The sequence below is a fragment of the Ranitomeya variabilis genome, chromosome 2 (genome assembly GCF_051348905.1).
Source record: "Ranitomeya variabilis isolate aRanVar5 chromosome 2, aRanVar5.hap1, whole genome shotgun sequence".
Taxonomy (NCBI): domain Eukaryota; kingdom Metazoa; phylum Chordata; class Amphibia; order Anura; family Dendrobatidae; genus Ranitomeya; species Ranitomeya variabilis.
Genome location: NC_135233.1, coordinates 754,560,079 through 754,574,797, shown reverse-complemented (window position 1 = coordinate 754,574,797; position 14,719 = coordinate 754,560,079). Strand labels below are relative to the sequence as shown.

Genomic DNA, 14,719 nt, shown 5'->3' with positions numbered 1-14,719 from the left:
CATTTAACTTTTTTTTGCAAACATTTTACTTCAGAACCATTTTTTTTAATTTTCACAAGTGTAAAAACAGAAATTTTACCACAAATATAATCTACAAATGATTATACATAATAGTCGTAATCATTATCTCTAAGAAATCGAGATACATGGTATGTGAAATTGTTACTTGTTTGGTTTTTATTTGCACTTATGGTTGAAGCACAAGCACTTTTTTGCACTATTTCCTCGCACTTTATAGATTATAACCTATTGAATAAAAGTTAAGTTTTACTATTACCCTCCAACCAGCTGATAATCAGAAATACTATAGGTTGTGTTTAATTCTGTCTTTGCTGGAAAGATTTGTGGGATGAGTAGTCACCTTCTTCTATTTCAATATAAGCAGAGTGAAAGTTACAAAATGGTAATGGCAATTTTTCTTTAAGAAAAAATAAGCACAAAGCTTTATTAACATCACAAGACAGATTACTGTGTTGAGAACATTACAACTAAAAATAAAATACTCATTCCTAATATGTTGAAAATATACCATACAAAGTAATTTTAGGATTTCTTTTACTTCCAGGAGCAAGAAAATGGAAAATATATATACATATTTAAAAAGTAGAGAATAGGGAAATGGAAAAGGAAAGAAAGAACTCATTTTTTTCACACCTACGTAGCCGTAATGTGCCTCTAGAATGAGACAAGCCTTTAAAACTCATGGAATTTTTAAAAATGAATGTCATGGTCCGAGAGCCATCAGCGCTTACGACGAACAGGAGTGGACGATCTGTAAAACAAAAATGAGCACAGTATGAGTATAAAGTACAATTCAATAAAGCTTTTTGGAAACTTCTGGTAAAGAGAAAAAAATCCCATAACACAAAAAAATTACATTCATTATATTACACAATAGATTGAAAAAGTGTACTACCTTGATCGGGTCTTAGACTTGTGTTTGCGGCTTGCCTTCTTACCAGACCTTTGAGATTTCTCCACAGAACGTGAGCGGCTGCGTTTCAATTTCTTAGATTTTTTATCCTTGTAAATAACCGGAGATTCTGAGCTGCTTCTTCCACTAGAGGAGGCTCGTTTCTTACTTTCCTTGGTAGAGCCTTTTTTACCATCTTGCCTAGAATCCTGCCGAGACATCTTTGAGGAGGAAGACTCACTGCGGGAGAATGTCCTCTCGCTTTCTCTCCTACTCTTCATTTTCTCCTCTTCCTGAATTATATACCTAAACTTCTCTTCCTTCTTTTGCTTTTCTTTTTTCCTGTCCTTTTCTGACTCTCTTCGCTTCCTATCCACTTCCACACTTCTGCTCCTCGCTTTCTCCCTTTCTCGGCTACCTCCTCTATGCTTGTGTCTGTTCCTGCTGGAGCTCCTATGATGAGCATCACTTTTACGCCGTTCTCTGCTTCTGCTACGGCCGTGTGTGTCCTTGGAGCGAATTGCCCTTTTCTCTCTGCTGAGACTCCGATCTCTACGCCAATCCCTCTCAATACTATTCTTACTGGACCTTCTACGTTCAATAACTTTCTCCCTGCTTTTGCTCCTTTCCCTCCGACTCTTGCGTGTTGGACTCTTACTTCGGCTACGTCTGGTTTTACGCGATGGAGACACACTATGACTTCGTCTCTTTTTCCTCTTAGGTAAAGATGGAGAGGAACTAGGACTGCTAGAGGAGCTAGAGCTGTACACACTACTGCTGCTGCTACTACTACTGTGATCTTTACTGCTACTGCTGCTACTACTGCTACTAGTTGAGCTCCTAGACTTACTAACAGCTGGCCTTTCCTTAATCTCTTTACCGATGTCAATTAAAGGTAATGTCTCACTATTCACTTTTTTCTTCTCAATCTCTAAATCCCCCTCAATTTTTCTTTTTTCATGTACTTCCAAATTGTTAGGAACATCTGTAACAGGCTCAATTACGTCATTATTGCGCGCCTCCTTTTGTAGTTTTTCCTCTGAAAGCAAAGAACAAATTGGTATATTTAGGTAACATGACCAACCAATCAGCTGCATTCTGGCACATTTAACCCCTTAATGCTATGGCAGATTTCAGTTTTTGCGCTTCCACTTTTTTCCTCCCCTTCTTCCCAGAGACTTCACTTATTTTTCAAGTTGTGCTTTTGCATTTTTGAATGGCACAATTCATTTTACCACATAGTGTACTGTAAATGGGGTAAAAAAAAAAATGCAAATTTTGACATTTTTTGGTAGCTGTTTTTATGGTGTATATTCTGTGGTAAAAATGACCATGCATATCGATTCTACTCATCAATTCGATTATGGTGATACCCAACATGTCAAGTTTTTTAAAATAGTTGTTTGGTGACAGACAATAAAAGCCAAAACTTCACATGGTGGATGTAGGCGTACTGTTGCCTGGAACAAAGACATTTAGTCTTGTGGTATTTTTTAATAACATTTAAATAGAGTTAAAATAACCCATAGAAAATAAAACAACTGATACTCACCTCCCAGAGTGGTGCCATTCCTAGCTGTCCATGATCACTGCAACCAATAAGCAGCCGCCCATCAGCTGCAGTCTTTACCATTTCATCAGAGTGGATGTCCGCACTGACTGAGTACTGATGAGCTGCAGCCCATCGGTGGCAGCTGATTATTGGGTCATGTGACTGCTGCTGCCGAAGACAAGTGACCCAGCAGAAATAGCATCACTAACATCGCTGGAATGGCGCCATTGCAGGAGCAGTGCACAAACTGTTTTATTTTCTATAGGGCCCAGAAATTATTAAGGTTATGCAGGGGTTGTCTAATAGTGGAAAACTTCTTTATATTTCCCTACAGGATACAAGACCATGAGTGCCATTGCCTCCATGACAAAACTCTACACTTGAAGCCATATCACTGGCCCTACCTTCGAGTTGTCTCTCAAGTATCTGCTGCTCTCTTTCCTTCCGCTTAAATGCGTCTATCTTTTGTCGTATCCTGTGCCGGAGTTCCTCTTCATCAGTATCAGAAGATTCAGAGCCTCTGTCGCTCCTCTCTTCTTCACTTTCAGCTGACCCATAACCACCCAGTCCACCTGCGTACATAAATCACAATCCGTCATGCAGCAATAGGAATTTATCCACTACATTTAGGTTTCAATTTACAATACACGTGAAGACAACAAGAACTATCATTGACTGAAATGAAACCTCAGGGGCACAGATTTACATCCATAATTTGATGGACAACTAAAAAAAAAAAGATCCAAGATTTCCCCTTTAAATTTGCTTACCATGTAAGTTCTTATGAAACTATTTTGACCCTAGGACCTACTTATTTCCTGAATTTAAAGGGCAATCTTTATTAACCAATACACATTGTGATGTCCAGCTAAACTCATCAAACCTTTGATTTTAGAAACTAGGTAAAGTGGAGTAAATGCCTTAAACAATTACACATAAATAGCCATTTCTTATACACTGTCTATAGGAACAGCTAACTTAACCAAAGCTTTGGAAATGAGCTATAAAAAACAATATTAACCTCACCGATCTTCTGCCGGTCTCCATTTACTGCCACCTCACTGATCCACTACAAGCAGTAACTGTCTGCAATTGTCACATTCCCGGTGACGAGAGGTCATTGCTGCCGAAGCAGAGACCAGTGGGGCACCAGGCAGCATCAGGACCTGAGCACTGAGGGATCGGTAAAATGACTATTGCTTTTTTTTTTTTTTAAATCAATATCCAACATTTAAAAAAAAGTGATGCTTTTGACTGACAAATATTAAACAGAATCTAGCCTTTGAGAGACAAAACTTATTTAATTTGCAACAATACTTTTTTTCTTATTCGACAAAACATATCCAGCATGTTGTATACAACGTGACACTGATGTAGGAGGAACTACTCATTAAGGAATCACAATCTTCCAGATCTGTCATTGTATAGTTTTAATGACTTGCTGAAAAAGCATGGAATTGTAGCAGTCTTCTGTGCCACGGAATATACTGGACATGTTTTATTTCGGACCATGCACACTAGATACCCCCAACTAACCCCTCTGTGAGCAGTGAAACATACTTACCGAGTCCAGTAAGGGAAGCCAGTGCACTGGACTGTGCCAGCTGCCTTGCAGGAGCTTTGTATCACATCAACAACAGGAACAACATGTTAACACACATAGCCACGACTGCAAAGTCATGAGCTTCTATGCAAAATTTATTACTAGTGCTGCTATTTGGGGGGGAGAGAAGAAAGGTTAAAATACAAAATCCATTAGAAAACATGCAGTCTTTCTTTGCAAAACAGCCAAATGAATGGGGAGATGGGGGAGGGGGATAAAATCTAACATATAAACATATGGGGCTTTAGATACAGAAAGGGTATATTTCACATAGCAAAACGCTTCTGAATTTTCACTTATATTCGTGTAGTGGAACAAGTCACTTCTAGATCTCACTTTTGAATTATAATTCACTACACAAAACTTTTACGTTGGAGACAGAAATATCTGGCTTAGGGCTCGCTACATTTATGAGTTCTGCTTTAGAGGGACAAGTAACCGAAAGCCTCACTCATCCACGTCACACTAGATAAGCAGCCATGCATTCAGGAGACAACCGGAACATCTACCTTTAGTTGCTTTACGATGAGTCTCTCTAGCCACATTGTAAATTTCTTCATTTGTGACATCTAATAGAATCTCCGTTAGCAGCGTTTTTGTCATCACCATCTAGATGGCAAAGAAACAAGGTTTAGGCGGTTACAAGCCCACGATCATTAGCTTGGGTCCCCTATAGCTCTAAATACCTTCAAAGGGGCTGTCCAGGATGAATATATTGATGACCTAGATACAGTATAGGGAATCTGATCAGCCGATATCTGTTCTGGCCCAGATGTAAGCAATGTACGGAGGTAGTAAATTGTTTAGTGACCACTGCTGATCTAATGAGAGGTAAAGTGTGCATGCTCCGAGGCCGCAGAGAGTCACAATGATGCACACTGACTCAGCAGCCCCAGAGCATGCGCTCATAGGATATGAAGCTGGGGCATACACCCAGATACAGTGCGCATGTCTGGAAAGCTGAGGGTCATTGCAGGACCTGCCGGGAGACTGTGGGCACGCATAGGATATGAAGCTGGAACGTACACCCAGATACAGTGCGCATGTCTGGAAAGCTGAGGGACATTGCAGGACCTGCCGGGAGACTGTGGGCACTCATAGGATATGAAGCTGGAACGTACACCCAGACGCGTATGTCTGGAAAGCTGAGGGACATTGCAGGACCTGCCGGGAGACTGTGGGCGCTCATAGGATATGAAGCTGGGACATACACCCAGATACAGTGCGCATGTCTGGAAAGCTGAGGGTCATTGCAGGACCTGCCGGGAGACTTTGGGCACTCATAGGATATGAAGCTAGGACGTACACCCACCCAGATACAGTGCGCATGTCTGGAAAGCTGAGGGACATTGCAGGACCTGCCGGGAGACTGTGGGCGCTCATAGGATATGAAGCTAGGACCTACACCCAGATACAGTGCGCATGTCTGGAAAGCTGAGGGTCATTGCAGGACCTGCCGGGAGACTGTGGGCACTCATAGGATATGAAGCTAGGACGTACACCCAGATACAGTGCGCATGTCTGGAAAGCTGAGGGTCATTGCAGGACCTGCCGGGATACTGTGGGCACTCATAGGATATGAAGCTGGAACGTACACCCAGATACAGTGCGCATGTCTGGAAAGCTGAGGGACATTGCAGGACCTGCCGGGAGACTGTGGGCACTCATAGGATATGAAGCTGGAACGTACACCCAGACGCGTATGTCTGGAAAGCTGAGGGACATTGCAGGACCTGCCGGGAGACTGTGGGCGCTCATAGGATATGAAGCTGGGACATACACCCAGATACAGTGCGCATGTCTGGAAAGCTGAGGGTCATTGCAGGACCTGCCGGGAGACTGTGGGCACTCATAGGATATGAAGCTGGAACGTACACCCAGACGCGTATGTCTGGAAAGCTGAGGGACATTGCAGGACCTGCCGGGAGACTGTGGGCACTCATAGGATATGAAGCTGGAACGTACACCCAGACGCGTATGTCTGGAAAGCTGAGGGACATTGCAGGACCTGCCGGGAGACTGTGGGCGCTCATAGGATATGAAGCTGGGACATACACCCAGATACAGTGCGCATGTCTGGAAAGCTGAGGGTCATTGCAGGACCTGCCGGGAGACTGTGGGCGCTCATAGGATATAAAGCTAGGACGTACACCCAGATACACTGCGTATGTCTGGAAAGCTGAGGGACATTGCAGGACCTGCCGGGAGACTGTGGGCACTCATAGGATATGAAGCTGGAACGTACACCCAGATACACTGCGTATGTCTGGAAAGCTGAGGGACATTGCAGGACCTGCCGGGAGACTGTGGGCGCTCATAGGATATGAAGCTAGGACCTACACCCAGATACAGTGCGCATGTCTGGAAAGCTGAGGGTCATTGCAGGACCTGCCGGGAGACTGTGGGCACTCAGAGGATATGAAGCTGGAACGTACACCCAGATACAGTGCGCATGTCTGGAAAGCTGAGGGACATTGCAGGACCTGCCGGGAGACTGTGGGCACTCATAGGATATGAAGCTGGAACTTACACCCAGATACACTGCGTATGTCTGGAAAGCTGAGGGACATTGCAGGACCTGCCGGGAGACTGTGGGCACTCATAGGATATGAAGCTAGGACCTACACCCAGATACAGTGCGCATGTCTGGAAAGCTGAGGGTCATTGCAGGACCTGCCGGGAGACTGTGGGCACTCAGAGGATATGAAGCTGGAACGTACACCCAGATACAGTGCGCATGTCTGGAAAGCTGAGGGACATTGCAGGACCTGCCGGGAGACTGTGGGCACTCATAGGATATGAAGCTGGAACTTACACCCAGATACACTGCGTATGTCTGGAAAGCTGAGGGACATTGCAGGACCTGCCGGGAGACTGTGGGCACTCATAGGATATGAAGCTGGGACATACACCCAGATACAGTGCGCATGTCTGGAAAGCTGAGGGTCATTGCAGGACCTGCCGGGAGACTGTAGTGATGTAGAGAGCAGTGAAGGGGAGGAATTATGATGTGATGAGCATGGAGAATTTAAAAAAGGAATTTGACTGACTGGAAAGCTAGAGATCCAACCACTACGACTGAAACAGGAGGTATGTGGGGCAACCAAAGTATAAAAAGTGATTTTTGCTATAAATACTGGGATCCGTCGAAGCGCAAAAGGAGCGAAATGGCTGTCGTCCAGAATGTATCTCATTCTGGCATGTTTTAACCAAGAGTACCAATAAAGTTTTCTTCTATGGACATTATAAATACTGGGACGTTTTGCTTGAGAAAAACATTAGTGATGCAATTTGCATCACCAACAAGACATTGGGGGCAGCTTAATAGCAAAAAGGATGTGACAGGTTCCCTTTAACAGCAGTGAGTGAAGCCATGCTCTGAACACAGCTATTAAAAGCGGTTGTCCTTTGTAAAATAACACCACTTCAGCCACGTTCACATGTTCAGTATTTGGTGAGTTTTTTACCTCAGTATGTGTAAGCCAAAACCAGGAGAGGAACAGTCAAAGGAAAAGTATAACAAACAAGTCACCACTTCTGTATTTATCACCGACGCCTGGTTTTGGCTTCAGATACTGAGGTAAAATACTGAACAAAAACTGAGCGTGTGACCGTGGCCTCCTACACACGTCCAGTGGTGTTGGCACTGGCTCTCCCGGGGATCGTGTCACATTGTTAGACCAATCAACACTGGCTTCGGACAAATCACATACACCTGGGTAAGACAGAGCTGGTGCGCTCTAATTTACTGCGGATGTATGCGTCATTAAAACAAATTAATCAATACTAAAAGCCATAACGAAAAAAAAAATCAAAACATCAGAATTTCAGTTTTTTGGACATTCCATTTCTTTATCCCCTTAAAGGGCCACTGTCACCCCCCTCCAGCCGTTATAAACTAAAAGAGCCACCTTGTGCAGCAGTAATGCTGCAGTCTAACAAGGTGGCTCTTTTAGTTTTTGATTCAGTTATTCCCTCAATAAAGCGTTTTAAAATTTGTACAAAATAACCTGTCCTTAGACCTGGAGGCGGTCCGAAGCTTCCTCGGTGAATCTCCCAACGGCCGTCACTCTTCTCTTCTGGGGATGTGGTCGCCGCCCCCTGAGCGCTATTTCTTCTTAAATCTGGCGCCTGCGCTGTGCGTGCCTGCCTGGGGCAGGCGCAGTCTTCATTGTCCGTCATAGGTCAGATGCAGGGTGCCTGACTGCGCCTGTGCGGGCAGTGCGGCCACCCTGTTGCTGAATCCCCGCCCCGCACTGTGTTATTCATTATGCACAGTGCGGGGCTGGGGTTCCTGGGCATGCGCACTGCACTGTTCAGACGCTCCCCCAGCTCAGACGCTCCCCCGCCTTCCAGCGTTGTTATTTGCGGCTACTTCATTCCAAACGCTGGCAAGGAAACCTGTATATTACGGCAACGCTGGAAGGCGGGGGACCGGGGGAGCATCTGAACAGCGCAGTGCGCATGCCCAGGAACCCCAGCCCCGCACTGTGCATAATGAATAACGCAGTGCGGGGCGGGGATTCAGCAACAGGGTGGCCGCACTGCCGGCACAGGCGCAGTCAGGCACCCTGCATCTGACCTATGACGGACAATGAAGACTGCGCCTGCCCCAGGCAGGCACGCACAGCGCAGGCGCCGGATTTAAGAAGAAACAGCGCTCAGGGGGCGGTGACCACATCCCCAGAAGAGAAGAGTGACGGCCGTTGGGAGATTCACAGAGGAGGCTTCGGACCGCCTCCAGGTCTAAGGACAGGTTATTTTGTACAAATTTTAAAACGCTTTATTGAGGGAATTACTGAATCAAAAACTAAAAGAGCCACCTTGTTAGACTGCAGCATTACTGCTGCACAAGGTGGCTCTTTTAGTTTATAACGGCTGGAGGGGGGGTGACAGTGGCCCTTTAACCCCCGGAGCTTTTTTCGTTTTTGTGTTTTCGTTCCCCTCCTTCTCCGAGCAATAACTTTTATATTTTTCCGTCAATATGGCCATGTGAGGGTTTATTTTTTGCGGAACGAGTTGTACTTTTGAACATCATCATTGGTTTTACCATGTCGTGTACTAGAAAATGGGAAAAAAATTCCAAGTGCGGTGAAATCGCAAAAACAGTGCAATCCCACACTTGTTTATTGTTTGGCTTTTTTGTTAGGTCCATAAATGCTAAAACTGACCTGCCATTATGATCTTCCAGGTTATTACGAATTCATAGACACAAAACATACCTAGGTTATTTTTCATCTAAGTGGAAAAAAAAAAAAAAAAAAACTTTGCTAAAAAAAAAAAAAATTGCACAATTTTCCGATACCAGTAGCGTCTCCATTTTTCGTGATCTCGGGTTGGGTAAGGGCTTATTTTTGCATACAGAACTGACGTTTTTAATGATGCCATTTCGGTGCAGATAAAATCTTTTGATAACCCATTATTGCTTTTTAATGCAATGTCGCGGCGACATAAAAAAACCTAATTCTGGCATTTTGAATTTTTTTCTCGCTACACTGTTGAGCGATCAGGTTAATCCTTTTTTTTTTTTTTTTTAATTGATAGATCGGGCAATTCTGAAAGCGGCGATACCAAATATGTGTATGTTTGATTTTTTTTATTGTTTTATTTTGAATGGGGTAAAAGGTGGCGATTAAACTTTTATATATTTTATTTTTTTCATATTTTTAAAAACATTTTTTTTTCCACTTTAGCCATGCTTCAATAGCCTCCAAAGGGAGGCTAGAGGCTGGCACAGCCTGATCGGCTCTGCTACATAGGAGCAATGCTCAGATCGCCCCTATGTATCAGAATCACAGCATTGTTATCGCTAGTTAACAGGCGTGGGTGGATCGCGATTCCACCCGGCGCTCTTGTGGGCACATCAGCTGTTCAAGACAGCTGACATGTCGCAGCTTTGAGGTGGGCTCACCGCCAAAGCCCATCTAAAAGCGGGGTTACTGATCTCGGACGTAATATTCCATCCAAGGTCAGTCAGGGGTTAAGGAAGAGCAATCAAAAATGTCAGCTGTAACCCAAACTGGCATGAATAAAACAGGCAACTCGCCACCCAAAAACAACACTTTGCACAGCACAAATGACAAAAATAAAAACATTACAGGTCTTCGAAAAAGGCTTTTTTTTTTTTTTTTTTTACAAACTTCTGAGTTTTACAAATTCAAGTTAGGTATCACCGCAATCATACTGACCCCAAAAATCACATTTGAGAGTCGTTTTTACCTCAGAACATGAGCCGCAGACACAAAACCATGGCGGAATTTTATTTTTTTTTCTCAATTTTACCACACTTGGGAATTCCCCCCCATTTTCCACTAGTCTGAATGTTAAAATGAATGGGGTCACTCAAAACTACAAACCGTTCTGTAAAAAAACAAGCTTTCACACAACTGTGAAAGTTTTTTTTTTTGGGGGGGAGCAGAGTGAAAAACTAAAGTGCAAAAACTAAAAATAGTCTGCTCCCTAAGGACAGGGAGAAGAGACATGTGAAGCTTGCATGAAGTCTGCACTGAAAGCCGTCACAGTATCTCTCGATAACATGAGGCTGGTTACCATTCCCTCCTTGGTGGGACGGTGTTATTAAATCGCAAGATCAGAGCCAAAACAAAATATATTTGTTCCTTATGTGGCTATTGCATAACTAAAAGAAAACGTACCAATTGAAATGCCCTCTCCTCTTCAGTTATTTCTGGCTCGCTATGCTCTTCCTGCATCGGTGGAGAAGGACTGCGGCTGGGTTTTGGACTAACTTTGTCCTCTTCATGTTCATCATCTTCTTCATTTTCCTCATCATTATCATCACTATCATCATCATCTTCCTCCTCTTCATCGCTGTCCTAAAAAAAAAAAAAAAACATAAGCAATTTCTGTATAATAGAGTAAATGGAGAACTTTAATAAGTGCAACCAGATTTGTCAATCATGTACGGTAAAAATCCTAACCAGATGCATTTTGCGTGGTCAGCAATTGGTCATACGTACAAACTTGCTTTTTTGTGGCAAACGTGGACCATCACCCTCCTCCTCGGTTTCTTGCTCCTTTATTTCCTTTTTCATTTGTGAGCGCTGCTGTTCCATTCTCTCACGTTCCAACTTCTTCTGCTTTTCTCTTTCCATCTTCTCTAAACCCTCACGAATCCATGCAGGCAAAGTCCTACGTTTAACTGCGTCTGCAAGGAAAAAAATGAAGTGTTAATCCCCCAATATCATAGCTCGGAGGCTTAGAAATCTAAAATAAATAAGGCTGTCATAAGCAGTATCCAAAAGTGCTCATTGCTCCATCGATCGCCCACTGAAAACCTCACGTCGGAGGTTCCTGCTACCTGGTTACATCTTGTAGTGCTTTCATGACGGGTCACACATGCTCAGTAGATACCTGCTATTTTTCCTGCTAAATATGGAGAAAAGGGTGCACCACTAAATGAGCTGATGGGTCACTGTCTAGGCAAAATAATCACAAACAAGCTAGAGGCACAAATGTATAAATAACAGCCAAAATTGGGCATCCCCAAGATGGGTATAGCAACCCAGCATAATAGAAAAAGGGACCCAGTAGGCAAACGCCCTACAGCACGTGCACATGTATGAGTCGGTATAATAAGGAGGCACCTTATTAGGTATCAGTGGTGTCAAATAGACCAGACAAGGGCACAGATGGAGAGAAGCACGTAGTATCCAATTGTAAAGGACTGGAGAGATCCAGCGGCAGGTCAGAGGCAGAGTAGAAGTCATGGGTTATGACAAGCAAATCACCGGCAGAGGATGCCATGGCCAGCGGCCAGCCCAGGGATTAAGGTGTGTGGAAGCCCCACACATATGGCTGCATGTGCAGCTTTGTCACAGGAAACAGCTTCACTGCAAAAAGTGGGCATAGGCAATGTGAGCCCACTACTGTCAAAGGAGGAACAGCTCCCCTTCTGACAGCGATATTCCGATATCCTTCTTGCTGACAGCAATTAGAGCTCAGCTTTCATTTTTTAAACAACGCTAGTGAAATGAAATCTGCACTGTGATTGGTTGCTATGAGCAATAAAGACATAGAATTGGAGGATTAGAAACCTTCACACAGAGTGGGAGGGACAGAGAAGAAGTACATTTATTAATACAGCACCATGTCTCCTCTTATCGGCTCTGGCCCTGTGGCCACTAGCGGAGAGCAGTGGCTAATGTTACAGTGCATGGCGCAGAGCGCCAGGAGAAGAAGGTGGTTGTGGGATATGCAGTTTGCAGTGGTCACATGGCAGTACTGAAGGACCGCCCACTTCACACGGAGCAAACAAACTGAATTTTGGAGGAGCTGGAGCCAGACAAGAAATTATACAGTGTGTATCTGAAGCCATGGACGGGATACATTACAGAGGTTATTCGATTCTGGGATAGTCCCTTTATCAGGAAAATCCCACATAACTGGAGAGCTGTAATTAGAAGGATAAGGCCTTTTCAGTCACTAAATCTGCAACATTTTACCCTATATGTTTATGTATATTAGCCAATGAGATACACTCACGCACAGGAAAATATCTACAGTATGCAAGTTTTACACACACCTCATGCTTATAAGGCTATGTGAACACGTTGCAGAAATGTCCACAGCATTTCCGCAACTCCCTGTCGCAGGTAAAACGCATGCAGAATTCGCATGCATTTTCCTGCCAAAAACAAGCGTTTTTAGCTTGCAGAATGCTTGCACTTTTCCAAGCGAATTGAAGCATCGCTCGGTAAAGTGATTGACAGGTTGGTCACACTTGTCAAGCATAGTGCTTGACAAGTGTGACCAACTTTTTACTATTAATGCTGCCTATGCAGCATCAATAGTAAAAGTTAAAATGTTAAAAATAATAAAAAAATGGTTATTCTCAGCGGCGCTCCCGGTACGTTCTGTTCTCAGGGATGCTTTGCACGAAGGACCTTTGTGACGTCATGGTTACGTGACCGCGACATCTCAGGTGATTCACGCAATGCATCCCTGGGAACAGAAGATGCCGTGTGCACCGGTGAGAGGCGGGAGGACTCCGGCGGCCATCCCTAATTTTTAGTTTGATTTTTTTTTTTTACAGGAATATTGTATCCAGGGCCTGGAGGAGTCTCCTCCAGACCCGGGTACCATCCGCACATGAAGCGCTCACTTTACGCATGGTTGGCATAGCCACATGCGTAAAGTGAGCGTTTCAATGCAATCCTATGGCGTCGGAATCACCGCAATTCCTCAGAAATAATAAACATGCTGCGGATTTTACCGCTATGCGATTCCGCAGCAGGAAAATCCGCAGCATGGGCACAGCAACTGCTGAACCCCATAGGATTGCATGGCAATGCGGTTTTTAAGAGTTTCCGCTGCGGCAAATAACGCAGCAGAAACGAATAAAAAACGCAACGTGGGCACATAACCTAGAGATTCCAAACAACCTAAATCTAAAGAATAGGTCAGGGGGATAGTTACACATAAAGGTTAAGTTTGTGATTTCCACACATCATTCCTTAGAATCACCTACGTACAGACTAGATCCTGAGCCTGTAACAGTCCCAGCATGTGACCACGGCATTTCACCACTGGGTACAGAGGAGACGCGCCATCACTGAGCTCTGATGCCAAGAAAAATGACTATTGCAGCTGTTGACTGAAAGCCAGAGCATCAGCAGTGGATTGCTGGAGGAAAGGCTAAAACAATCACTTATACCTATCTGCAGAGGCTCTTGTTTTGGTGGAATTGGTATAGGTGAACGTTGCCTTTCCCTGAAAGGAGGCCTCTCTCTTTTATTAGTAGAATGCTCAGGTGGTCCTGGAGGTCCAGGTGGCTGCCAATATGGAGGGTGAAAGTTGCCTTGAGGAGGACCATAGCCTCCAGAACCGTGCTTTAAAAGAAAAAAAAAACACAGAAGAATACAGTTAAACGTAAAGGTAATATGACCAATGGATTAAGAAAAAAGTAAAACAGAAGTAGAATACAAATATCTTTACCTGGTAATCGTACTGATTGACTGGCGCCATGGGAAAGTTTTCAGGCGGCCCACTGAAGCCATGATTGTTTTGGTTAAACATGTGCCTGTTGTCGTTAGTGAAATCTCCACTATCCTGGCTGTTACTGTCTTCAGATGGTGGAACAATATCCATTGGTCCAGGGGCTGGAGGGATCCATGGTTGCTCTGGGGGAGGGTGGTGAGGTGGTGGCTGGTGGTGCATGCCTCCCCATTCTACACACAAGCAAAAAACAGGAACATTTTCATATCTAGCTACGTGGTGTAATACAGAATACAAAGGGGTTAATACTACAAGGAGCTGTCACCAAATAACAGCTGACACATGGGAACAGCAGGTGTCAGATGGAGAAGGACTTTCCTCTACTATCCATATTGTTCTTACTTATAAACGGAACAATTTCGTTACTGAAAACATTTTAGGGGAATACAAGCTTTTCTCTCTGAAGCTTACTTTCCTGATTTACAAAAATGCATATAATAGCTTAGTGTTCATATTTCCAAACGAGCCATTTTAAAGAGGTTGCCCGACCAGATTTAACCCTTTAATGAGTGCCAATATGCCTTTCAATGGTGGCAGTTAAGGAGCCTTATTCCTGAGAAATAAGTGTATAGCGCCCCCCAGCATCAGAAAATCAGTCTGATCAGCTGAGTCACTCCCCGCTGCCTCGCACTGTACG

General features: G+C 44.1%; 1 protein-coding gene and 1 long non-coding RNA gene across 4 annotated transcripts in view; both read right to left on the bottom strand.

Moving 5' to 3' along the window:
* Nucleotides 1-305: 305 nt before the first annotated feature.
* The window catches only part of PNISR (PNN interacting serine and arginine rich protein), a 28,265-nt gene continuing 13,851 nt past the window's right edge, over nucleotides 306-14,719 (bottom strand). The window contains exons 4-12 of the mRNA XM_077289672.1: nucleotides 14,023-14,255; nucleotides 13,742-13,916; nucleotides 11,046-11,233; nucleotides 10,722-10,901; nucleotides 4,578-4,677; nucleotides 4,030-4,083; nucleotides 2,870-3,037; nucleotides 917-1,952; nucleotides 306-772 (exon numbers count right to left, since the gene is read on the bottom strand). Coding sequence (XP_077145787.1) covers nucleotides 742-772; nucleotides 917-1,952; nucleotides 2,870-3,037; nucleotides 4,030-4,083; nucleotides 4,578-4,677; nucleotides 10,722-10,901; nucleotides 11,046-11,233; nucleotides 13,742-13,916; nucleotides 14,023-14,255 — 2,165 coding nt within the window. The 3' untranslated portion in view covers nucleotides 306-741. The remainder of the gene's footprint in view (nucleotides 773-916; nucleotides 1,953-2,869; nucleotides 3,038-4,029; nucleotides 4,084-4,577; nucleotides 4,678-10,721; nucleotides 10,902-11,045; nucleotides 11,234-13,741; nucleotides 13,917-14,022; nucleotides 14,256-14,719) is intronic.
* LOC143807763 (uncharacterized) lies at nucleotides 4,686-6,588 on the bottom strand. Of its 3 annotated transcripts, none has more exons than XR_013221791.1 (4): nucleotides 6,077-6,588; nucleotides 5,802-5,896; nucleotides 5,427-5,616; nucleotides 4,686-5,327 (listed from the first exon to the last, which is right to left on the bottom strand). It is a non-coding gene; the product is annotated as an uncharacterized LOC143807763 (long non-coding RNA). The 3 variants fall into 3 exon arrangements; XR_013221792.1 differs by lacking the exon at nucleotides 6,077-6,588 and having other exon boundaries at nucleotides 4,686-5,142; nucleotides 5,233-5,327; nucleotides 5,802-5,943; XR_013221790.1 differs by lacking the exon at nucleotides 6,077-6,588 and having other exon boundaries at nucleotides 5,802-5,943.